This window comes from Protopterus annectens, chromosome 11.part0 (genome assembly GCF_019279795.1).
Source record: "Protopterus annectens isolate FY-2018-M chromosome 11.part0, PAN1.0, whole genome shotgun sequence".
Lineage (NCBI taxonomy): Eukaryota > Metazoa > Chordata > Ceratodontiformes > Protopteridae > Protopterus > Protopterus annectens.
The window spans coordinates 195432527-195460432 of record NC_056745.1 but is presented as its reverse complement, the minus strand read 5'-3'; the positions used below and the strand labels follow the sequence as shown (position 1 = coordinate 195460432).

General features: G+C 37.7%; 1 protein-coding gene across 3 annotated transcripts in view; it reads left to right on the top strand.

Annotated features, from left to right (window-relative positions):
- Positions 1–27906, top strand: part of IQSEC3 (IQ motif and Sec7 domain ArfGEF 3) — a 3183686-nt gene that overhangs the window by 1835498 nt on the left and 1320282 nt on the right. For all 3 annotated transcript variants that reach the window (XM_044087614.1, XM_044087612.1, XM_044087613.1), the window contains one exon: positions 26360–26521. In XM_044087614.1, the coding sequence (XP_043943549.1) occupies positions 26360–26521 (162 nt within the window). The remainder of the gene's footprint in view (positions 1–26359; positions 26522–27906) is intronic.

Here is a 27906-nt window from a genome sequence, read left to right as displayed (position 1 = left end):
AAGTTCGAATGTCATATGGTCGACACCATATGATAGAACTTTTAAAAGTTCGAACGTTTCAGTGGAGATCTCTCTACAGTGTGGAAATGGACATTCTCCATTGTCTGCACTGTAGTGTAATCTCGGAGTTGGTATATTTAAAGAGTGGGGGGGTGGGGGTAAAGGGGGGCTTGCCCCTGCTTAACCTTTCAGGTAGATTTTTTTCTGTTTTTTTTTTTTTTTTGATTTTCTAACCTTTAAGAGTTTGAACTGTTTAAATTTTTAAGAGTTCGATAATCTGATATAGACACTTTGGTAGTGATCTAGAGAAACAGGGAAATATAAAAAAGTAAAATCAGAAAAATCAACTTAGAAATAGGCAAGATGTAATGAATACTTAAAGCTGTGCTGCTGTATTCATTAAATATTAGCATATTCTCGGTGTCTGCTTTATGACATAGCCACCTTGCAATGTTGCAGCCCCTAACCATGAAATAAATAATTAAATAAAAATATACCCATCCCCACCCTGTTATTACATGTGCTTTGTAAGGGGAGATGGGTCTGTTGGCATCGACAGCTGCAACAGAGTTGTTCACAGTATTTCAGAATATGCAAAAGCAGTCAGAAGCTGAAAGGGAAAGCCTCCCCCTCACTGCATGTTACAAGGAAATGCTCATCACAATCACACAGCCAGAAGTCATCTGCAGCAGTGCAGTTCATTGCTAGACTGATTTACACATAAAATTGTTATCTTGTATGAAAATAGGTTCAGAAGAGTCACTAGCCACTGGCAAACTTTTCAAAACAATAGGAACTGAATGTGGGTGCTGCATTCAATTTCGCCGGTATGCACTTGATCTTTATATTCAGATCAGTATTTAAAAATGACCCTTCACTTTGGTCATCTGTCCCTCCCATTATTTTGGCCTTTGTTCCTAATTCTAGAGCAAAGAAGTTGAGAAGAATGGCTTGGAGTGGTTAAGGAGTGGTGATATAAAGAACAGGTTAAAAGATGACTTTTGTTTGAGTGTTTATTATGGTCCGCTAATCATGTTAATCTTGTTGGTTGTATTCATAGGGAATTATGGCATGCTTTAGGTGATGTCTCCAAACACTAAGCTCTTGCATTGTGTTTCTTCTTCAGATTGATAGTTTTTTAGTATTTCTCAAAATATAAGTTATGAGGCTATGGATTTAATATGCTGTAGGAACAGTTCCCATATTTTTGGAGCTAGTACCAACAAAGCTTGCTCTGTAGAATGTGGTATATTTAGGTTTGGAATAGATGGGGGGAGAGATCTCAGGCTGTAAGGATTGGGCTTCTCTAATACTTTTCCAACAAAAAAGGAGAAAGAATTTAAATTGATACGCATAGCTACCAAGGTAGCCATTAGCAGAGTTGACATATGCTTCATTGGCAGCCAGTTAGCCATTGAAATGGAGGAATGATGTTGTCTTATCCATTGTTTGAGGTGGTTTGGAGTTTTTTTTTGGCTGCTGCTGTATTGATTAGAAGTCTATACTGTAGCAATGGAAGAATGTATTTCCTAATAGTAGATCGCCTTTCTGGTGATAAATAGTGAGAGATTTATTTCTGCCCAAAAAAAGGAGTTTATTAATGTTGGCTTTAATCATTTGAATCTGATAATGAAAGATGAAGCATTGATCTAGTCATATCCCTAAGCTGAATACTTTTTACTTTTGGAGATTTAGCACTCCTTTGCAGGATTCTGAATAGTATGACCTTAGATTTTTTTTAGTGTTAATGATAAGATTGGATTTTTAATATCATTTTGTAGCAGGACAGGGTCATACTCTAATCTGCTTATGATATTTGCTGGAGACAGATTTGGCCTATTTGTGACCATATCCTTGGCATAACGGGTGATAAAGGAGGTGAGTAGATCAACAAGAAGCTTGTTAATAAATAAAAAGAGTAGAACTGAGAACAGCACTGAACCTTGATGTATTTCTTTCTGTAGTTGGGATGAGGGGGATGAAGGTGATCTTATTGGTACTTTGAAGTGTTTGTTGGCTAAGAAAGATATGAACCATTGTGTGGCTTTGTGGCTGATTCCTTTTTTGAGTCTGGAATTTACTATGATGGTGTGGTTTATTAAATCAAAGGCATTTGTGAGGTCTCTAAATAGGGAGTCTGTTAGTTGCATATGACCATGATAGTACTTATGTTGATAATTTGATGATGATATTTTGACTATAGTGAGTAAATTGGTTCTATACTAGCTTTTTCAGTATTTTTCCAAGGGTTGATATGATGGAGACTGGTTAAGAGCCATTGGCTTTGGAAGAATTGGTTGTTTGGTGAATCGACTTAAGTATTGCTACTTTCCACTGCTCAGGCATGACACTTTGAATGAAGCAAAGGTTATGGAGGTGTAAAACTTGATGGATAATGCACTCTCAGCCTAGTATTTTGAAACATGGGTGTAGTCTCTCAGCTCCCATGGAGACATCATAATAGATTTTTTTCTAAGAGAGTTTTTTTTTGTGGAAATAGACTGGAGGTGTTTAGTGTTGTGGCTGTTAAGTTATTTGTATTTGTATTTGTATTTGTATTTGTATTTGTATACCCAGTTAACAAGGCTGATAAATAAAATAAATATTAAAAGATTATAATTTAGTAGTTAGAAAAATAGATAATTATTTTAGAAACTCTAAGAGAGGTTAAGATCCTGAAGTTGTTGTAACTGTGTCTTCTTCTAGTCGGTCTTTATTTGTTATTTTACTTACTGTAGTCCAGCTTTTTTTTCTGGTTGTTTCCCAGTGAAGTTTGAGAGGCCTTTAAAAGTAGCTTTGTGTCTTCTGTTAGCATTTTTGGCTGTTCCTTAAAATATGAAGCTTTTTCTGTTTTCTTATCATGGAGAACTTTTCTTTATAGCCTGGGCTTTATCAGTTTAAAAAGGGCTTTGAGTTTGTTGGTAAGCTACTGATTTTGTAAGGATTTTAGGAGTCTCGATATTTTAGGGAAGTATTTTTTTGTAAGTGGAAAAGAATGTTGGTGAGTGAAGTAGCAACAATACTGAGAATTTACTCATATAATATAGGGTTGCAGAATGTCTTTGAGAGTTCATTGGGTAGAGCTGTGAAGTTTTGTTGTGGTTTATTTGGGCAGAAAGTTATTATTGTGGGAAGAGGCTTCTTGCTTTGTCACTTTAGGATGAAATTGGTTGGACATTAGTAAATAATGAAGGTGCGAGGATTGAGATATTTGAGATCATGTTTGGATTATTGGTAATTATAATTGCTAGAATGGTATGGTTTCCTAAGCTATATTTTCACTGTATGGCTTTATTATCTGTTTCAATAAGGCCTTGGTTAATAAGGGTGTCAAGAATGTCTGTATTTGAGAAGTTTAGGAGATGTAGACTGAAGTAAACTACAATCACAACATGGTTGCGATTTTCTTTTAGTGTTGCATGACATTATTTGATAAACATCTTGCACTAACAATTACAAAGGTTCATGTCAAACTGGGTTCTCGCTATAGGGCTAAATCATATCTTACTGACCATGCCAGACTTGCAACAGACAGAACTCATCGTTTATCTTCTCTGCTTTACTGTTCGCAAATATTTACCAGTTTTCGCAAATCTGAACTGAATAGCCTTGAATCTTGATATAACAAAATAGCCAAATTTGCCACTATTCAGTCTCAAAGATCTCACCATTGCACTGCCCTTCTCTAGTTGAACTGGTTAGAGCTCCCTCATCTGCTTACTGTGACTCAACTACTAACTGCCCATACAGTCTTATACAAACCTGACAACTGCCCAGCTCTATCTGACCTTGCCCAACCCTACACTAACCTAAAATATCTTAGGTCTGCTGATAAAGTATTGTTGAAGGTTAACAACACCCAAAACTCTCACGACATCTCCTTATACTCGCATATCATTGCCAAACACTGGAATTCTCTACTGCAGCATATTCTGTCCATCAATGATACACATTCATTTAAACAGTCCCTAAGGGAATATTTCACCAAACATAGGCTTTGCTCATGTTTTCCACCAGGCTAACTAATTTAACCCCTTACTGTCTAACTTCCTTCTCTCCACCACCCATTGTCAATGTTTCTTAGTAACTGATTCTTCTTAGCTTCAGTTTGTGATATTTTTATCCTGAAAAAAAAAAAAAAAAAAAAATATATATATATATATATATATATATATATATATTTTTTTTTTGTTTTGTTTTGTTTTGTCTGTATGAATAGTATAAGCTTATTGTACTATTGTTATATGCTTTTAGATACATACTACTATTGTTATATGCTTTTAGATACAATGTCAAGAAACTTGCATTTGAACTCCTATTGTAATTGTCTTGTGTACAAATGTATAATTATGTAATCTTCCTTGGAGCTTTTCTCCCCAGGTCTCCACTGAAAATGGGCTTTCTGGCCCAGTCAGACAAAACCTGGTTATCAAATGCAAATAAATAAATAAATATATTATCAGGGACTTAAATTTATTTTGGTTAGATGAGAGGGTAGGCATTTAGGGTGAAATACTTATAGCTAACTTGTTTGAGTCATGATCACTCACTGAAAAGTTTTGTGCGTAGAATATGATGTTTATGATTTTACTTTACAAGGAAAAGAATTCTACCCCTACTGTGGATCACTATCTGGTGTTATAAAGATACATGTAACCTTGGAGGTGGTAGCTTAAGCTAGATATATTGTGTTTTACCCAGAATTCGGTAACTGCATTGATGTGTATTGACTTAGATGATAAACGTAAGTGCACTTACTATATGTAGATATATTTCGTAGGGTAGAGATGTGTGTACACTTAATTGCATAATTTAGATTTTGTAGGGAGTGATGGCTTGGATGTGACTCTAGATAGCTGCAAAGGCAAAGAATATTTATTAGAGAGGTTAGTATGAATGTGAATTTTAGAAAAAAATTTTGAAAGGAAGTATTTGTGCTGTTCTTCAGAAATAAGGCATATTTGATATCAAGAAGGTTGCAGTAGGGAAAGATATGATGAGATTTTTAGATCTGGTCAAAATAATGTCAGAAGCAGCAGTATGATTTTGGTTGGGGTTACATTGTTTCTGTTTGAAGTACTGCAGATAGACATGGTGTTGTTAATTCAGGAAAAGTAAAGGAGTTGGGGCTTTGTATGTGATGGGTTTATTTGAATTTTGTGTTATTATAAGGAGTGTGATTTGTGTATGCGTTGTTGCTATATGGTATTATGACTGAGTTACTAATGTGAAGATTGACGGATGCGTTGTTTGGGGGGTTTGTATGGAGTTCAGGTTAGTTAAGTAGGCATTGAATCACTGAGAACCTGGCTAGTCTATTGTTTGTCTTATGGATTAGCAGTACTCTGTACTTGGTAGAGTATACGTTTTTTTGTTAAAATGAGACAGTAGTGGTAATACATGTTGTGCAGTTTTCCTAGGCAGAACAACTCTACTTCAGTAAGGGCAAAGAGCATGTCTGGTTGTTACAGCGTGTGGCTGCAGTTGTGTGTAGAGTCTTTAAGTGTGTGTGTGTGTGTGGGGGGGGGGGCGGGTACTAGCGATATTTGTGAGCAGGAATCCAGTCCTGTAAAGGTAGAAAGAGGTGGGTGACTGGGAATGGGAATAGTAAGAGTGCAGCTGACCACATCTCCATGTCAGCAGAAGCCAATTAGTCTACACGTGCAGAGAGCTACCTTGCAAAAGCAGTGGTCAGCATGGAATGGAATGTTACTTGCATGTATGTGAGCATAAAAAATCTCACAACTGCGTGTTGGGCAGGGTAAACTCTGTAGGAGTAAACTTCTGTAGCATGTCTATGCCAGCTGTTCACACAAAAAATGTCCAGAGCTATCAGGAAGATAGGTAAATGAGCTGGAAATAAGGACACTCAGGATACTAATGCAGTGGTCCATTTAAATTATGTGACAAAAAACAAACACAGCAATAGTCTCAGAATTAACACACATTTATTTAACCTAGACAGAGACCAATAAAATGTACACATCACAGTTGCATACACTAAGTGGCATACCTCAGTGCATTACACTTAGCATTAATGGGGTGTCTTGGAGGGAGTTTCTGATGCCTATTAGTAGGGCAGTTGTAGTGGGTTCAGGTACTATAAATAAAGAACAGTCTCAAATTATCTTAATGAGAGGTGAAAGAGAAATATCAAAAGAGGAGATATTCCGCAAACAAAGGTTAGGTCAACAGAAAGATTATCTGTCAAGTATGTTAACAAAATTGTATCCCATTTGTTTTATGAGTGTGGTGATCAGTGACACACATATGTTTTATCACCACTCCATCTTGTAGCAGTAAATGAAAACAGGCTTGTGTAGCACAGAAATAACATTATAAATATTACAAGCAAAAGGCAGTCTGTCTAGAGAGCATATGCATTTACCATTGCAAGACTAATAGGAAATGTCTGTGCATAATATTATAACAGAAATACTGGACAATCAGTGTTACAAAATATCAGACACATTATTGGTAAAAAAAAAATATATATATATATATATATATATATATATATATATATATATATATATATATATATATATATATATATATATATATATATATATATATAGTACCGTCCTGCTTTGTTGTCAGTCAAGTACAGGTATGCTTTACAATCAGATAGTGCAACAAAGGGAATGAAGTATCTTCAGATATTATGTTCAGACCATCACAGCTCTAATACTTTACAACATGGGATTATCACAGATTCATGAACTAACAAGTCACAGTATTAATACATAATGGAAATGTACTGACACTTTAAGCCATTGCAAGTTTGCAGAGCCCTAAACATTGAATTCTGCATGCTGTATAAGACTATATTTGAATCATCTCATGTCACTAAGTGCCCTATGGAAAGGAAAGTGAGCAGAGAGGCAGAGATCCCACTAGCTAGAGTTAATGAGAGAAATACAGTATACTAACAGGTCCTTGTTGACAGTGAGAGATCAAATGGGAACACTAACCAATTTTTACCCCTCCCACAGCAGTGGTCCACTCCTATTATGGTATTAGAAACCCAAAACATTAGAATAATAATAGTAAAAAAGTGGGGTCAATCAGTTTTTACATGCATAGAGCAGTGGCCATTCATTCGATGCAGCGGTGAGCCAGGTATAGAAACATACTGTACATATGTGAGATTAAAAATCCTTCAGCTATGTACTTGGCAGAGGTGAACTATGGAGGAGTGTAACTCTACACCATGTAAAGAACTTGCAGGACGACAGATAAATGGTGTAAAATAAGGATGTTGGAATGCTAATGTAGAGATGCATTCAAAGTATGTGGCTTACAACTACAGTAACAGGCTTTAAATTGTGGCAGTGCTGTCTTCTGTTAAGAACTGATTGAGGTAAGTCACTCTTATGGATGCATGTTTATGTAATCCAGTCAGAAATAAAGACAACCTACACATCAAAATGGTATGCCATAAAAGGCAAACATATGTATCTTATACTTTGTTTAGTTCAGTGAGTTGCCGGGGGGGAGGGAGGGGGTCTGTGACACATTATGGCAGGATGATTGTACACGATGTAGTTCTCTTAGTTGGAGAACAACTTTAAATGATGTATACACCTTGTACTTTGTTAAGTTTGATGAATAGTTTTGTGGGAATCGTTGATACCTGCTTGCAGGGTAATTGGATTTAGGTCTGTCAGCTGAAGAACAGCCTTAAATGATCTATGTACCTTGCACTTTAGTTAGGTGAACAAGACATGTTGGAGGGAGCTTATATGTAAATAAATCCATATACTTCCAGGAAGTCATGCCATTTACCTACCAAAATGTCTGAGAATGCATTTCAGGAGTTAAATGCTTATATAAATAGAAATGTGGACAGTCACAAAAATGTAGATTGTATCCCATGTATCATATTTAATATGATCAAAGGCAGTGTGGCAATAGCTGAGATAGGTCACTCCATGTGTCACCCATGGTGGGTGGCGTAGCAGACCATGGGTTTTGTGCATAATATTCTCAAGGCAGGAACAATTTGTGATTTATGAATGGATACACAAGCACCAAATGAAGGTATAAGGTGCTGGGGAGCACTATACTGCTACAGAAATGAATAATAACTGTAGTGACAATCCTGGCTGCAGGATCTTTTCTGAGGTCAGCTGATGATAGTACTGGGTAATGCAGGTATCATCTAGATGGATTCTACTTCAGATCTATGACTATTCAGTGCGCCATGCAGAGACAAATATTTAAATGTTGCAGACACAGGAAGCATGGACATCACTGAGGTGTGGATTGCTCAAAGTTTGCCGCTTCTGTGGGGTACTAGCTGCAGTGGATACCGTGTGTGTTTTAATCCTGAAGCCAGACACCAGTTATGCATCTGCTTGTGTAAACTGACATAGATACCACTACATACATTTTCAGGTGGTATGTGATCACAAGGGTTAGATAACAGATGCATGTATATGTAATTGTAGTAGCAACCGTAATGCCAGCATTTGCACTCTACCACCCATTACCAGGCCCTTGAAAGTGGACTAATATATCACAGTAAACTACTAGCTGATGTTGGATACTCCCAGCCATAGTTGCTCACACCCATACAATCATTTCAAATAATGGAGCAGGTGTCATAAAACAGTGCCCACAGAAGCCATCATAACATTATTGAATATGTCTTTGTTCATCTCATGATGAGGTCCCGAAGTTTGAATGACTCCGGTGGAATACTGCCATACTCATTGGCCAAAGCCTGGCAGATATTTACTGTCTGCTATATCCTGCCTAACATCATGCGTACTACCACAACACTACCCTCTGCAGCAGATAATGCTGGAAACTCACAGCAACATTAGGATTATGCACCACCATCTAGGGCATGCTCTGCACAACAATACAGACAGAAGAGAGCACAGCAGATGCATGACACAGGGATCCAACACATTCTTGAATATGTGTGCTAAAAAGTTTAAAAACACTATTGTATTTAGGTAACTACAAATGCATGCATGTATGTGACCACACTGCCATGCAAATGATCTATAGCTAATGGAAATGTGTGATGCAAGAGTGATATATCATTATCTCACACGTAGTATGCAGACACAAACTACAAGCGTGTCCTGCACAATTGCTTCAGCATCTGAGGTCCCTGTATCCTTCCCTGAACATATATAAGAGCTGCATGGCTTTCTATTACACACACAACACTCAGCGCCTCTTTAGTCATCAGCATCATACCATGACCAAATGCCCATGGGGTACTCCTCTAGGCTGGTCAGGCATGAGCTGCACTGTTTCTGTATGTGCATGCTGGACTACAAGCAGCAGCAATTCCACACACTGCTGGTGACAGGCTACCCACAGATAGTGGCATTCCATGAGAACATGACAAAGGTAGCTGGTACATGTTTACTGGTGTTGAAACCAACATCACAACCAGTGATGTACCATTGTTATCTTCCCTATATTTCCATAGTATGTATGTGTGCCATAGTTAACATGGAGCTTTCCTGTGTTTACCATAATGTGCACTTGCCATGGTTAAGATGGACCTTCCCTGTGTTTATCATACCATGAATGTGTGCCATAGTTAAGATGGCGCTTCCCCGTGTTTATCATATCATACATGTGTGCCATAGTTAAGATGAAGCTTCCCTGTGTTTATCATATTGTACATATGTGCCATAGTTAAGATGTAGCTTCCCTGTTTTAACCATATCATACATGTGTGTCACAGTTAAGATGGAGCTTCCCTGTATTTACCATAGTGTGCACTTAAGCCATAGTTAAGATGGAGTTTCCCTGTTTACCATATCGTACATGCGTGCCATAGTTAAGATGTCGCTTCCCCATGCTTATCATATCATACATGTGTGCCATAGTTAAGCTGTCGCTTCCCCGTGTTTATCATATCATACATGTGTGCCATAGATAAGATGGAACTTCCCTGTGTTTATCATATCATACATGTGTGCCATAGTTAAGATGGAGCTTCCCTGTGTTTACCATAGTGTGCACATGTGCCATGGCTAAGGTGTAGCTGAGCATACCTCTCAACCCCTTAGCACAAGAAATCTGGACAAAGCCTAACAAAATGGGGGGACAAAGGCCCAAAAATAGGGACAGATTTTAGATATTGGTCTTATAAACTTAGAAAGTTGTTAGAATAACAGGATTCATGTTTTCACACATTTTCTGAAGGAGATGAAGTCTGAAAATCAAATACATGTCATTATTTATGGACTTTAATCCTTTGATGATCCCAGTTATTTGTAATAAAAAACAAGATTTTTAAGAGGAACAGACCAAAAATTTGAGGCAAAAATCTGGACATTCTGTGAAAATCTGTACAGCTGAGAGGTATGTAGCTGAGGCTTGAACTTCCTTATGTTGTATGCCTCTTCAGTTGCAATCATTCAGTGGATGCCTGTATAATGTATTAATTCCAGTTCCGGTATCTTTACTGCCTACATAGTACTTCACGACCCAAGGACAAAACACCAAAAAAAACTGTCGATAAATCCTTTATTGGAAGCCACCACACTAGAACAAGCGCTTTCGCTCGGTTCAATACCGAGCTTTATCAAGTATGATAAAATGCATGATACTCAACTATTATATACTAAGCCAAAGTCACATGGTGTAAATAATTAATTAGTTAATTGATTAATTGTTGGATCATAAATTCAGTAAAATGTTGAAGAGATATAATTAAATTGTACGCAAAGGATTGCAAAGTACATAATGTTTCATATAACATAGACATAAAGGAATAAAATAAATGTAATGTACATAATGTCATACACTATAAATATGAAAATCACAATTATAAAATCATTTCATCAAATAATTAACATGATTCAACTGTCAATTAATTTAACAAGAAATTCATCAAATGAATTAAAACTTTGTGTAATTAATAACCTTAGTACTACACCATCGCTCTACTCTTAGCATGTTAAAAAGTTTATAAATTGTTAAAATTGTTAAAAAGTGTTGTTAAAAAAATTTTTATTAATTAATTTGTAAAATATTATAAAATTACTTAAACCAAACTTATGCTGTCCAGACATGTGTCAAATATGTGTCTAAATATAGAAAAAATCTGATATAGTGATTAATAAAGTTGAGTAAGTTGATGGATGTTTGATAAAAATAAAAATAAAAGTACCAGTCTCTAAAAACTAGTAAAAAACTAGCACTAAAATCTGCCTAAGTGACCTCGAGCATAATGTAATTCACAGATCCATATCAACCTAGAAACAATTATGACAAAAGGGGAAAAAGGAGAAGAAGTTAGAAAAAATTAAACACTATAATAGAGCAGTTCTCAACCTCAGGACACTACTGATGTTCATGCTGTCATTGAGTCCTGGCGGTTTCCCTGCATCCAGTCTCAATTGCCACAAAAGTTCCCGATACTCAAGTGTGGTTTCCCAGTCTCCACCTCTAGGTTCATGTACAACTTGTTCTAACACCATAAATTTGAGGTTCAAGTTAGGACAGGAAACTGTGTGTTTATAAAAGGCGTTAGTTTCTTTTTGCTTAGAAATATCATATAAATGTTCATAAATACGCCTCCGAATAAGTCTCTCTGTCTTACCCACATAAAAACTTGTACATACTGTACATACCCCTAAATAAACTACACCTTTTGTTGAACAATTAGAATAACTACTAGATTTAAAAAGAAATTTCCTAGCTGGAATGTATAAATTGCATTCGTTCATTATAGCATCACATTGTTTACAGGCACCGCATTTAAAAGTGCCTAATCTGCGTCTATTAGTTGCAGAACTCAAAATATCTTTCTTCTCAAATAGTTGTTTAATGTTAGTGTCCCTTTTCCTCACAAAACTAGGGTGTGTCTGTACTAGTTCTTTGAGTTCACCATGCAACGTAAGTATAGGCCAGTGTTTCCAGATAATGTTCTCTATATCAGAGGCTTCAAGTGAGCAGGTGTAAATAAAACTATTGTCTAGCTTTCGACCACTGTCTAATGATGGAACTGGACTTACAAAATTTACAGGACTTACCAAAAGTCCAGCACCTAATAAAGGAAGGTATTTAGTATCTCTGTTAGCAATAATCTCGTTGGCCAACTTTCCCAATAAAGATTCAGGATACCCCCTTTCCAAGAATAGTTTCTTCATAAATTCTATTTCATGTAAAAAGTCACTACACATTCTGGCAGCACAAATAAATTGTCCCTTCACAATCCCCTTCTTTTGATGAAAGGGGTGCCCACTTAAAAAGTGTAGGTACGAATTAGAAAAACTAGGTTTTCTAAAAAGCTTAGAAGAAAACCCATTGTTAAAGTCATCTTTGTGTAAAGAGACATCTAAATAGTGCAGCTCTCTTTCACTGATGTTACAGGTGAAAGACAAAAAAGTGGTAGTGGAATTAATGTAATTAAAGAATTCACAAAACTGTTCTAACGGACCATTCCATAGGATACAAATGTCGTCCAAGTATCTTTTGTAGTGGGTGATGAACTGTGTCCAGTCTGTTGCAAAAATGTATTTCTGTTCCCATTTATGTAATACCAAATTGGCATAGAGGGAAGCACATGGGGCACCCATAGCAACCCCTTTTCTTTGCTTAAAGAATTCGCCATTAAAGTAAATAAAGTTGTTCAGTAAAACTGTCTCCATAAATTCTGTGACCAAGTTGGTTACTTTGTTACCTAACTTTGTTTCTAAAACCAGAACTTCATTAAACCATTCCATGCCAATACTATGAGGAATACTGGGAAAAAGTTCAATAACATCTATCGTCACCATATACGTTTCAGTGTTGTACAATGAGGGTGTAATTCCTTTAAGAAAATCCCATGAATCCTTACAGATGTAACTTAAGGTAGAAACAAAGTTTTTAGTAACATAATCAATAAATTTAGCAAGGGGTTCTGTTATACTACCGGCTCCAGATACAATAGGTCTGAATTTTAATGGATCCAGTCCCTTATGTGTTTTTGGGATCCCAAAAATAGCTGGTGTTCTAGGTCTATTAACATGTAAATAATTGAATAGTTTTTCACTTATTGCTCCTTGTAATAAATGGTCAATAAGTGTAAAATTAATTTTTGATACCGCTAAATTCACTTCATTCCTGGAAACAGTTTCGTACTGGTCTACATCTTGTAGCATGGTGTATAAATATGAATCCTAGTCAGATCCGTACATTAAAACCACACCCCCTCCTTTATCAGGCTTCATGACTCTAATGTTTTGACCTTTAAAAGAATTCACTAACTCTACTTCTTCCTTGTTCAAATTAGTAGGTTCAGAGACTGTGCTGTGAGAGTGTAGATTTCTCAAATCTTTCTCTATTAGTTCTTCAAACACCTTGATGGAAGGGTGCACGGGGCGTTAAAAGTACTGCTTCTACTTAGTTAATTCTTAATATAAGTCTGTTCCTTAAAGAATAACGATAAGTTTAACTTTCTAGTAAACAATTTGGCATCTATGAGTGCCTGAGTTAAATTAAATGAACGCAGTGGAATAAACTGAAAACCACGAGTGAATAAATCAAAAAATACTTTGTTCTATTCAAAATCTGTGTAATTATAAATAATGAAATTATCTTTTTTGAAAACAGCATATTCGCTAGTACTTTCAATACAGAAATCATCTGATAACCTACTGTGTACATCAACAGCGTGAACCTCTAAGTGTGTCTGGTGTTCCAACCTTGTTGGTAAAATCTCTGCCCCTTCCCCCTAATCTGTCCAGGGCTTGGTGAAAATTCTGGGTAGAGTCCTTTCTTCCCTTCTCCGCCAACCTCTCACTTCTACGTAATGGTTGCACATAAGAATCTGGGTGGTTGTTGTCCCTCACACCATGATTAACCCCTGTATCAAAATTGGTGTGATCTCTACATGTTTTACCAGGTTTGGGATAGGCTAACCCTTCCCTATAATCAATTAAATCTCTTTCCAATTTACGAATTTTACGCTCAACAATTCTAACGCAATGAGAGTCAACTTCTCTAAATACATTGTCATAACTCTTTTTCACAGCACAAAAGTCACTATCGTTAACTAAAGCATTATTCAACACATTCAACTCTTTTAAAAGAGTATCAGCCTTCGCCTCGTACTCCTGTATCATCACATTAAGCATGTCAAGTCCAGCCTTGTCAAAAATTGAACATAACTTGTCATAGTAAACCGTTCCCTGTTGAACATTATTAGGGAATTTGTACAAGCGTAAACCCTTCGGAACACGCTTGACTACTACACATTCTTTGAGATAATTAATCTCCAGCTGGTTACTTTTATATGCATATAACTTGTTTTTTAACCTCTGAAAATCACAATCCGTATTGTTGTTATGATTAAGAGACACAGTACCTTTACTAAACAAAAACTGCCGTTCTGTCCAGGCGTTGAAATTAAAATGATTAAGTTGTTCATCTGTAGAGCCCCTTGGCTCCGTTTGCGGTCTCGGTGTTTTAGTTCCTTGTTCAGCATCTAGTACTGCTGACTGAGAGCAACCAGGAGATTCTTGCCTTCGCTCAGGAGATCTTCCTGTCGCAGTATTATGAGAACGTTTCTTTCTCTGTTCGAGCCCTTGCTGCTGATTACCTGGCAAAGTAGATAATGCGTCGCTCTGCATATCTTTGAGCATGTTAGTGAGCTGGTTAATTGAAGCCCAGACTTTGTTGAATTCTGCACGGGTGATTGGAATATCGTCACCCTGGTTTCTTAACACTTGTGGAGTGTCCGTAAAGTCAGTTGGAGCAAGCCCATCGGTCATGATGATCAAAACCAAAGAAACAAGTGAAATCAGAAGACCAAAACAGTACTTCACGACCCAAGGACAAAACACCAAACGAAACTGTCGATAAATCCTTTATAGGAAGCCACCACACTAGAACAAGCGCTTTCGCTCGGTTCAATACCGAGCTTTATCATGTATGATAAAATGCATGATGCTCAATTATTATATACTAAGCCAAAGTCACATGGTGTAAATAATTAATTAGTTAATTGATTAATTGTTGGATCATAAATTCAGTAAAATGTTGAAGAGATATAATTAAATTGTACGCAAAGGATTGCAAAGTACATAATGTTTCATATAACATAGACATAAAGGAATAAAATAAATGTTATGTGCATAATGTCATACACTATAAATATGAAAATCACAATTATAAAATCATTTCATCAAGTAATTAACATGATTCAACTGTCAATTAATTTAACAAGAAATTCATCAAATGAATTAAAACTTTGTGTAATTAATAACCTTAGTACTACACCATTGCTCTACTCTTAGCATGTTAAAAAGTTTATAAATTGTTAAAATTGTTAAAAAGTGTTGTTAAAAAATTTTTTATTAATTAATTTGTAAAATATTATAAAATTACTTAAACCAAACTTATGCTGTCCAGACATGTGTCAAATATGTGTCTAAATATAGAAAAAATCTGATATAGTGATTAATAAAGTTGAGTAAGTTGATGGATATTTGATAAAAATAAAAATAAAAGTACCAATCTCTAAAAACTAGTAAAAAACTAGCACTAAAATCTGCCTAAGTGACCTCGAGCATAATGTAATTCACAGATCCATATCAACCTAGAAACAATTATGACAAAAGGGGAAAAAGGAGAAGAAGTTAGAAAAAATTAAACACTATAATAGAGCAGTTCTCAACCTCAGGACACTACTGATGTTCATGCTGTCATTGAGTCCAGGCGGTTTCCCTGCATCCAGTCTCAATTGCCATAAAAGTTCCCGATACTCAAATGTGGTTTCCCAGTCTCCACCTCTAGGTTCATGTACAACTTGTTCTAACACCATAAATTTGAGGTTCATGTTAGGACAGGAAACTGTGTGTTTATAAAAGGCGTTAGTTTCTTTTTGCTTAGAAATATCATATAAATGTTCATAAATACGCCTCCGAATAGGTCTCTCTGTCTTACCCACATAAAAACTTGTACATACTGTACATACCCCTAAATAAACTACACCTTTTGTTGAACAATTAGAATAACTACTAGATTTAAAAAGAAATTTCCTAGCTGGAATGTATAAATTGCATTCGTTCATTATAGCATCACATTGTTTACAGGCACCGCATTTAAAAGTACCTAATCTGCGTCTATTAGTTGCAGAACTCAAAATATCTCTCTTCTCAAATAGTTTTTTAAGGTTAGTGTCCCTTTTCCTCACAAAACTAGGGTGTGTCTGTACTAGTTCTTTGAGTTCATCATGCAACGTAAGTATAGGCCAGTGTTTCCAGATAATGTTCTCTATATCAGAGGCTTCAAGTGAATAGGTGTAAATAAAACTATTGTCTAGCTTTCGACCACTGTCTAATGATGGAACTGGACTTACAAAATTTACAGGACTTACCAAAAGTCCAGCACCTAATAAAGGAGGGTATTTAGTATCTCTGTTAGCAATAATCTCGTTGGCCAACTTTCCCAATAAAGATTCGGGATTCCCCCTTTCCAAGAATAGTTTCTTCATAAATTCTATTTCATGTAAAAAGTCAGCCCAATCACTACACATTCTGGCAGCATGAATAAATTGTCCCTTCACAATCCCCTTCTTTTGATGAAAGGGGTGCCCACTTAAAAAGTGTAGGTACAGTGGATGCCTGTATAATGTATTAATTCCAGTTCCGGTATCTTTACTGTCTACATGACTACAGTTGTTGCTGTCCCATCTAGATTACCATCTGCAGACATTTGTTTTTCTCTTCCTTCAAGGCTTACACGTCATTGAATGGCATCAGAACCTCATGGGATATACCTTGAAAGCATTAGACAATGAATGTTAGGGAATCATACTGTGTATTATGTTGATGGTATAATGCTATCTGGGTCACATCTATTCTGGGTGAGAGAGCAGAGATCACCTGTGTTATAGCAGCCAGGGAGCATCATGACTTCCTGTTATAGGCCACTACAGATCCCCTCCCATGTCACTGTCAGTCATGGGTGTAGTATTTCTAGGGATAGATCACATCAATCAGGTCAGTAGTACTTGCTGGGTTAATTCTTCAGCAACATTGGTATGTTTTAGAATCCAGCTCCTATCCACAAATACATATTACAGAGAAATTCTAAGACTACCATCTTACTTTTTTCACTTGAGCAGTTTTGCACAGATTTGTTTGATTCAGATTGTACTAAGATTACTGCAAGGGCTTGACACTGTGGGCAGGGGACCGATTCCTGACTGTGAACCAGGCTACCAGGAGTCAATTCATGGCCCTAATGCTGGGAGAGACAGACAGTGATGGGAAGGAGTGATGGAGAGTGGTCCACTTGCCTCTCAGGGGGGAAGAGTGGGTTTGTACACACTATGGAGCACACTGAATAGTGTTAGCTACCTGGTGGATACCAAGTAGTTCATTGCTTATGCATTGCTGGTGGAGCAGGGCTGCATGAAGGGAATGCCCCCTGCAGAAATGATTGAATAGCCTCCACCATCAGCTCATTGCATACCCTCTCCCTATGCCTTGCTGGGTGGATGCATTAGAACCGGAGAAACTAAACAGAAAACCTCAAACCATCTTTGATGATTGCCTAAATGATGGCTCTGATTTTCCATAGCAGAGCTTAATGGTTGACTGAAAGTGAACATTGGGGTAAAAAGAGCAAAAAGAAAAAGATTGTTCAAAAAATAGTGGGTGACAGATAAATCACTATATAAAGTTAATATGGAACCTGCAAACAAAGAACTGCATGAGTTAAACTATCCAGTAATGTACTCATCAAAGCTGCATGCAGCAAAAAGAACAAAAGAACAAACCATTTCTTTCAGGAGCAAGCCCTTCTGTGACTACTCCCCCCATGGGGGTGATTCTTGTACAGAATGCCTTTGTAGTGATTATTAATTTTTGAAACAATCCCCATAAAGATAGTGTGATATCTTCCCTTATGTTCTTCATTTGTCCACTGCTGCAGTAGCGTTAGCTGTATGAGTTATATTTTGCCAAGGATATAACAGCTGTCCAGCTACTCAAGCTTAGCAGCATCTTCCATGTAGTTAAACCATTAACCAGCTCAAGCAGAGCCGAAGAAAAAAAAAATGGTATGAGCACGAAGTCCTTCAGAACTTTTCTGCCACCTAAGAGCACTCCTCTCACAGGCTTTCAAGAATCAATGGTCAGCTAAGGCTTCTCCATTGATGATAAGTTCCCTTCAGGGGTAAAAGTCCTTCTACATCTTTTTATTTATTTAGTTAGCCAGAGCGTTGACTTTTTCTGTAAAAGTACTACTTTTAAGATAGGAAACAGTGAAAAATTACTTTGAACAGGAATGATTTATTGGGCTTATCTCAGGACTTAGTTCAGACTCTTGACGCTGCCTGTTCTTGAGTTTCTCCTAAGGGAAAAAAGGAATTCTTCACTATCCAAGGATGTTCAGAACATTGAACAGGAAAATGTTTTTGAGGTTACAACTTCTGTTTCATCACCTCAGGCTTGTAATTCTGAGGAGAGTGTTTCTTCTGATAGTCCCTTGGAAGGATTTTCTGTTTCTGAAACCATATCCAGAGTAAATCAGTTGTTTCAGTGGACACATAATGATCTTCCACTGTTATAAAATAAATATTGTGATTTATTGTAACTGGAATTTCCTGAAACTACTTCAGTTTCCCTGTTATTCTAGCAGCGGAGAATGTATTTCTGCAACACATATTTTTAGAATTCTTACTCGTGTGTTTCTCTTTTGAGAATATGAGAATCATTATGACTTTGTTTCCCTCATCTGAGGAAGAATCACCTTTGTGTAATCTTATTGCTTCTGTGGATCAAGTGACTAAACAATCTTTGAAGTGTGCTTAATGGGTCAGCTGATGCCATTTCCAGAGCTGGTGGTACTGCAACTGTTAAGAGGTGGCTTACTTGGTTGGGGACATAAAACCTTCCCGAGGATGAAAAGGCTGAAACTGGAATTGACCCTTAGATGGAGAGGTTGTATTTTAGCCATCTGCTGATCCCATCCTTAGAAAGTGTGATGAAAATGGGAAGCTAATTCCAAGAGATTTTTCAGCCATCTACTCCAACTTGTCAAAGTTTTTGCAGTTACCTCTACAAACATTTACAAAAGGCAAAATAAGCAGACACAACAAGCTGCTGGTAAGCAGACTTTTAAAAAGCAATGGCAAAAAGGGGCTCTAAATAAAGAAGTCCCCCCAAAAAACAATGACAATCTAACAAGTGTGAATGGCTATCTATGGAATCCCCCTACTCTGACAGGCATTCAATTCTTCTCAACAATCTAGTCTTCCATTTCTCTCTTGAACAACAGATAGTCTCAGAGTTATTCATTAGGTATACAGATCTCTGTGTCAGTCTGTATGTCCTTTTCAGGTGACTCTTCCAGATCCAACAGAAATAACTTATTTTTTACTCCTGTCATTCAGCATCTGCTACCTTAAGGGGTGACAGAAGTTGTTCTTTCTTGTCATGGAGAAGGTTTTTATTCAAGAATGTTTCTGAATAAAAGAAAGACACCTCATGGAGATCCATTTTAGATTTTTCCTTTCTAAACCAATTTCTGAAAGTTCCAAAGATCACAATGCTGTCCCTTCTTTCATTCCCTATTTAAGTTTTTCAGTGACCCTAAATTTAAATGATACTTATCATCACATTCCGTTTTCTACATTATCCTTTGGGATATCTGCTGCTCCTAGGGTATTCAAAATGCATCCCAATCCAGTGATAGCTTGCTGTAGATTCAAGATTTTCACATTTTTTTCTTTATTTAGATGACTTGCTTACCTTTGCAGAGTATTTTACCATGTGTCAGTAATCTATCACTTGGATAAGAAATCTCTTGCACAGACTGTGGTTTCAGTAGACTATCCAAAAGTATTGCTTAATACTTCAAGTGATTGCTTAGCAGGGATGCCTCCTAGATTCCTCAAAAACACTTTTCTTCAGCAAGAAAAAGTAAATCTATAACTAGAGCTATACCTGAGTTTTCCACTCAAAACAAGGCCTCATCAGGGGAAAATCCAGGGTCATTCTGGAGATTCAGAAGGACTTTCCAAACATCATTGTGGTGATTCCTTTCTGGCCCAGACAACAGTGGTTTTCCCTTCTTTTGGAAATGGACAAGGACAATTATCAGAATATTTACTCATAGACTGGACCTACTCACACAGAAGAGGTGGTGTTTGTTACATCCTGACCCCAAACAACTGCAACTAACTACCTAAATGACAGAATCTTAATACATTTTAGGCATCCATTTTCTGAGGATGTGCAGCAGCTATTAAATGATACAAGAAAACATGCTACTAGGAAATCATATATATTAACAAATTTAATGATTTTCTAGTTGGTGCCAAGACAAGACCCAAGACCATTTAAAGGCTAGTATTACTCTGTTTATCCAATATTTCTGTGAGTTATTATCCACTGTCCTTTTTTATTCCTCAGAATCATCAAGATTCATTTGCCAGCCATTTTAGCATATCTGCCCTTTGATCTGCCCCTTAAAATACATTCCTATGTCAAAATGTTTTTTTTTTCAATAGAGTGTTACATACCAAGCCTCATACAAAACAGGTGGCTCTTCCTTGGGATCTTTTGTTCTAGAAAAGTTAACTCCTCTCCATTTGAACCAGCTTACCAGGCTAATTTGAGGTTCTTAGCACAGAAACAGTTCTGATGTTTATTCTGACCTCTGAAAGAAGAGTATCTGAGTTGCAAGCACTTATGATGGGTGAACCTTATCTTATTTTCCACAAAGATAAGGTGGTTAAGAACTAATCCTTTCTTTATACCTAAAGTAATGTCAGAGGTTATTTTCAGCCAAGCCATCCATCTCCCTGTCTTCTTTTTAGAGCCTAGAAATGAGTGAGAAAAGATCATCCATACTCTGAATGTCCACAGAAAACTCAATTATTATTTTGACAGAACTAAATCTTTAAGAAACTTTGATCAGTTATTTATTTCTTATGAAGGTAAGAAGAACGAACAACCTGTGTCAAAGCAGACAATCTCCAGTGGTTGTCACATGCTATTATATTTTATTATACCTGCTGCAATAAGGCAATTACAAGCAGGGTAAAGGCTCAGTCTATCTGGGTCATGACGTCATCTGTGGCTTTTTGGAAAGGGTTAGATTCTAGAAATATTCTAGAAATGGAAACATGGTACTCTGTGCATACATTTACAAAGCTCTATAAAATAAATTCCTTCTCTGGGTCTACATCAGGCATTGCAGGGACCATTCACCAAGGGCTCCTTGACTCCCATCCTTCCTCATCCTGGTTAATATAAAATATAGTAGTCTAACCATATAGGTAAAACTAATGAAGCCGAGTTCAATGAAGAACACTGCAGTTGTGTAAATAAACTTACCATAACAGCAGATGTTGGAATGATCACTGCTACAGTAGCCATTCAGTCCCTCCCTCCAGCCCTCTTATTTTTGTATGTTTTTGTTGACAGTGTGAGGACTTCATTTTTAGTTTCCTAGCATTTACTTTTTCAGGGCTGTATCTCTTTTTCAGTTGACATGCACCTGTCGCCCTTGGAATTCCGGATACTGGCTAAGGCTCTTGCCACCCTTATAGTGCCTTTCTTAGGCAAGGTTCAAATGACAAACTCACCACCATAACAGGTACAAGCAAGCAAAATCTGAGGGTAATGCTACTCAGTGCTAGAAGTCTAAACCTCAAAATGCACTCACTCGAGGCACCCCTTAAAATGGTGAATGTCGACATTTGTGCAGTGACAGAGACCTGGTTCAAGACTCCAGAGAGCACCCCTGCATTACCAGGCTATAATTCATACCACACCTTTCGGCCACCTAACCTGGACCGAAACACTAAAGGTTGAGGTGTGTCCATATTCATTAAGGATATCTACACCTCCAGGCTACTTCCTCAGCATAATGCATCCGAGATGATCCAAGTGCAACTAACTCTGGGCAAGACCACAATCTAAATTGTAGCTTGCTACAGATCCCCCACCATGCCCCAGGATTCCCACTCCTCATTTCTTGATACACTAGAAAATATTAGGGTACAACCTAACACCCTAATAATGGGCAATTTCAACTACCCCATCATTAACTGGGAAAACTACTCATGTAGCAGCTCTTTTGCTCAACATTTTCTGGAATTCATAAATTCTAACACCTTGGATCAACTTATCCACACCTGCACCAGGGGCAGCAATATCCTAGACCTGGTCATTACCAACATGGGCAACTGGTGTTCCACACCAGAGGTCAGTTCCTCGTTGGTCATATCTGACCACAAGCTAATCACCCTAGACATCCACATCCCTCCCCCACCCCCCATTAGGGAAACCACCATAACAAATTTCTCCAAAGCCAACTTCACGCTTCTTAAGACAGAAGTGACAAACTTCACGACACCCATGCAGATGAACAACAGAGGTACAACTGCTGAATCCTACACAAATGCAGTTTATAAGCACTTACACGAGTGCATGGATAATGCAATCCCTAACAGAACCAAGATGCTATCCTCCAAAAAAAGGAAGCCAATCTGGTGGTCCCCAGCCATAAACAAACTCTACAACAGAAGAAAGAAAGAAACTGTTGCACAAAAGAGTAAAATCCCATGATTGGAGGAACTCCCTGGTCAGCCTCAGTAAAAAGCTGATATTCCTCATAAAATCCTCCAAAGCTAGTTACGAAAACAAAATCACCACTGATTCTAAAGACAACCACAAACCATTCTATAGCTATGTCAAGAATCTCAGTGGCAGCACTCCAATCTGCTCTGAGTTACAGCACAATGGCACTAAATCTACAGAACCAACTGATATTGCCAACATCCTGGCAGATAGGTTCAGTGTTAACTTTGCAAAGTTTCTGTAATCATGGCTGCACAGGTAAAAACCACACTGTCCAAAGCCAAGAACACAGCATACATGAGACCTGACAACATGCCAGTCAGCATTCTACATGAACTACAGAACAAACTGGCACCCCATCTAAGTACCATGTTCAATCATAGCCTCACCTCAGGCTTTGTGCTCACTGAGTGGCGCACAGCAATGGTTATCCCACTTCTCAAAGGGGGAGCCACCACGGACCCCGGGAACTACCGCCCCATTAGCCTGACGAGCCTGGTCTGCAAGGCTATGGAACATCATTGAACTTAATAAACAATGACATTGGTAATCTCCAAACTCTGGACCCCACCCAGTTCAGGTATGTAAAAGGCAGATTATGTCTTCTAAACCTGATAGACTTCTTTGAAGCGGTCTCCAATGCCGTAGATGAGGATAAGGTGGTTCACACAGCCTATCTAGATCTCGCCAAGGCTTTTGACACCATGCCCCACTCTGGAATTATAGACAAACTCACTAAACTAGGTATAAATCCCTATGTCACAAGATGGGTTGCCAACTGGCTCACTGACAGAACCCACAATGTGAAAGTAGCAGACTCCAAATCCGACTTCAGACCAGTGACAAGTGGAGTACCACAGGGTTCAGTCCTGGGTCCTCTCCTGTTTGGTATCTACTTCTCAGAAGTACAGGCTAACACAGAAGGTCTTTGGCTAATGAAGTTCGCAGATGACTGCAAACTAGGAGCCATAATTGAAACTCCTAACAATGTGGACATCCTACAAAAGGGCCTCACTGAGACAGATGCCTGGTGTTAAAGCCCTGGCCTCAAGTTCAATGCCAAAACGTGCATTGTCATTCCTTTTGGTAAAAACTCTGTACCCATAAACTACCACATAGGCGGTAGTCTGCTTAACACCGAAAGTGTCATAAGAGACCTTGGGACACAGGTGGACAGTAGTGTCTCCTTTGATAATCACATTGCCACAGTAGTCAGGAAATCCTTCTATGTGGCACACCTCATCACAAAGGGTTTCTCATCCAGGAAAAAAGAGGTCATTGTTCCCCTCTACTCATCACTCATTAGACCCATTATAGAGTACAATGCCACTTTTGGTATGTACCTCACAAGACATCTACAGCAACTAGAAAGGCCACAGAAATACTTCACAAAGAGGATTACTGGCCTCAAATAGATGCCCTATGCAGACCATCTCAAAAAACTCCAGCTTTACTCCATCGCATATCACCAACTCAGAGGCGATCTCTGCCTAACATACAAAGCTATGTCAAACCCAGAGCTGTTGGACATGCTCCACTTAAAGAAATCCAAATCCCTCTGAGCTACATGCTCTAGGGATCTAAACCTTGTCACCACAATAAACAGAACATGCTGGAGGGATAGATTCCTGTACCAGAGACTTCCCCATACTCTGGAAAAAATACCTACCTATATCAAACAAAGCTCCTCATTAGTACTCATCAAGAAAAATCTTGATGACTGGATGGGAGATAGGAAATTCACCCCGGGGATCACGTCTGTGGCTTTGCTCGACAGGGGCACAGGAAAATAATTTTCTTGGGTGGCGAACGCCAGGGTAACTTTTTTGGCTAGGCTTATATAGGCCCTAGGGACAATAGCCTAGTACCTACCTATGAACCTATGAAAGCTCTGAAGAACACATAATGATGTGTATGTATACATAACATCCTGTCCTCAATTAACCCTCCCTCTCTTACACACACGCATTCATATACACACACACACACACACACACATATATATATATATATATATATATATATATATATATATATATATGTGTGTGTGTGTGTGTGTGTGTGTGTGTGTGTGTGTGTGTGTGTGTGTGTGTGTGTGTGTGTGTGTGTGTGTGTGTGTGTGTGTGTGTGTGTTGGGTCCACTGTTGCTTTGGTCAACAGCCAGAAGTGCAGGGTTGCTTGTGCAAATGTCTGGTTTGTCGAACGGACGTTTCATTGGATGTTTGCTTTGCCAAAAAAGATAAATGAGATGTATATTAGATGTGTGTGTGTGTGTGTGTGTGTGTGTGTGTGTGTGTGTGTGTGTGTGTGTGTATGTGTGTATGTGTATGTATGTATGTTTTTGTGAGAATATGTGTAGGTTAGGATTAGAGTAAGAGTTAGATAAGGCAAAAGATTGTGTGTGCGTGTGTGTGTGTGTGTGTGTGTGTGTGTGTGTGTGTGTGTGTGTGTGTGTGTGTGTATGTTTTTGTGAGAATATGTGTGGGTTAGGATTAGAGTAAGAGTTAGATAAGGCAAAAGATTGTGTGTCCATGTGTTTGTGTGTGTGTGTGTGTGTGTGTGTGTGTGTGTGTGTGTGTGTGTGTGTGTGTGTGTGATTGTAAGTATTTAGGGTTAGGATCAAAGTTAGATTAGGGGATAGATTTAGTGTATGTGTGTCTGTATGTGTGTGTTGTGAGTGTCAGAGCTGACTCGTGTAGTGACAGTGTTATGAGAAGAGCTTGTTTCTAAAGTTAAGATGTATGGAAATGTATTTACTCTTTGTTGACCAGGTTATCTTCGCAGGGGCAATGGCCTCTTTTCAGAGTAGACCTAAAGTGGTAATCATAATGACTTGGGGAAATTTGACCATGGCAACAAAGAACTTTCCTTAGTTTTTTTTTCAATAAGTGCCATGGGAGTTTTGACATCCACCCGAGTCACCACCAATGCAGGCAATGGGGCCATACTGAAGGACAGCACATTCAAGAGTGCAGGAAGTCATTGTGGTCGACTACAGTGTCAGTACTTGAAATTACTTAAGCTACCTGAGGTTGGAATAGAACCCACAACTTTCTGAAATTTCAGCACCAAAGATGAGACTGCTACAATGGTTACTTAATGAACTGCAAAAGTTATGGTTATAGGAAGAAACATGGTTATTAACCAGTGGTAACAGGTTAGTAACCAGTGGTAACAGTAGCACGTTAACTCTATCAACTATTTAGCTGTTTGATGCGCGCGTTCATTTTCTTAATAACTGTTTAACTGAAACAATGCTGTTAACTAATAATTCTGTGAAGATGACACATACTCATGGAAAAAACACCCAGTGCCTACAATGAAATGAGTGCCCTTCCTGTTGCAATAAATAAACAACTATAAATAAAAAATGGTTTAATTAAATGTCAGAATGTTTTTAGTATCCCAAGTTAACACTGGCAGTCTATTGTAATTTATAGGATATTTGCCTGTTCATTGAAAGCATTTCTTAGAGGAGCCTTTCTGTCAAAATTGGCATTTATATTTATGGTCACTGTAAGACTGAGACTTTTCACTTCTGTGAATTCACCATTGTGAATTAATTATACTGACTGTGTTTCTTAAAATATGTTAGCACCAGTGCTTAATTGTTACTGTAATCAGAAATATAAAGTGAAACTAAAACCCTTAAAATACTTTCTGCTCTGTTCGTATCCTAACATAATTTTCAGACTTAATATGCAAACTTGTATCATTGGTATTAATTCTTAGGCAATTAATGCCTCGTTAGTACTGACACATTCCTTCAAATTAATACTATTTTTCCTTTTCAGAAATCCAGACAAAGGAATCCAATTCCTAATTTCTCGAGGATTTATCCCTGATACCCCAATTGGAGTAGCTCACTTCTTGTTACAGAGGAAAGGGTTAAGTCGTCAAATGATAGGAGAATTTCTGGGCAACAGCAAGAGGCAATTTAACCGAGATGTCTTAGAGTAAGTAATAATTAAGTTGACTTATTTTCTTTATACCAACGCTATTGCATTTTTCTAAACAGTCTTTCAACTTTGACAGTGTAAGTGTTTCAAATACAGAGTACAGCCTTATTTGTCTCTGTGACAAAACTAATTTGTCCAGGAGGCTGGATCACATTATGATTATGAGAAATGCCTTTTTGTCAATAAAAAGTACAAAGCTGTTGTAGTGTGGGTTCTACTTTTGCTCTGCGGTTTCAGCTTCAAGCTCTGTTGTCAAGAAATGCTGTGCATTTCAGTGTTACTTAAAAATAATGTTAATAAAAATGCATTCATATTGAAAAAACACAATAAAGCCATTATTTCAGAATGTAAAGGTCAGAGCTGACAAACAGAGGTAACCTGACCTTTTTTTCATGCAGAGCTACCATTCTCAGGCTCCCTGGTAGAGCAAAGGTTTTAAAGGAATTTGTTAGCCCCTGTGGATATTGCTTTATTTTGATTAGAGGTGATGTCTTGACAGTTATCTGAAATCCCTTTTAAGTTTTCCCGATGGTTAGAAATGTTCCCATTTCAGTAGCCTGCTGTCTGTGACATATAGACTGACCTTAGCAAGAGCATGTATATGGTTGTTACACATCACACCATGCAACCACTGCTTATTGCATGTGGAATGGAACATTCCTGAATGTAGTTCATGCCTTCTGTACTAAAAGAGTGGTCCTAGAACTCTCAGTGAGATGGTCAGTTTAGGGAAGAGGCTGCTTGCTCTGATCTGTTTTGACTTGGCATGCATATTTTGGTAAAGGCATTTAAATATTTATATAGTTAAATCCAGTTAGCTGTACAGATCCTTACTGCCAGATATCACTTTCATTTAAATATGCATGTTTTCCAACATCTTTCTGTCTGTGTCCATCCAGACAATAGAAGCATGAGGAACTATATCAGCTGGTAGCATCAATGCATTTATCCATTCATTCCCTACACATGTACTGCAAGGTGTTTCATTTATTATACAAGTTACACACCATGGTTATTTCACAACATTAAAAAAATAACTAAATACACAACTTGACAAATATTGGGAGCAAAACAATGATGGACCAGCAATGATCGAAAAGGTATGCAAACTCTTTCTTATCTGATCATTAAAAAAAAAAAAAACTAGGGTCTAACATTACCTTCAGACATACTTTGTTGGAATAATGATACTGTCAGAGAAAGGGTTTTTTTGTAAAGTACTGTGCCCCTGTCCACCTCAGTTATCGGCTGACCCTAACTCTAAACCTGCCTGAGCATCTAACCCGACACACACACACACACACACACACACACACACACACGCACACACACCACATCACGTAACCTCACACTTACAACTCTGAATCTACCCACTTACCTAG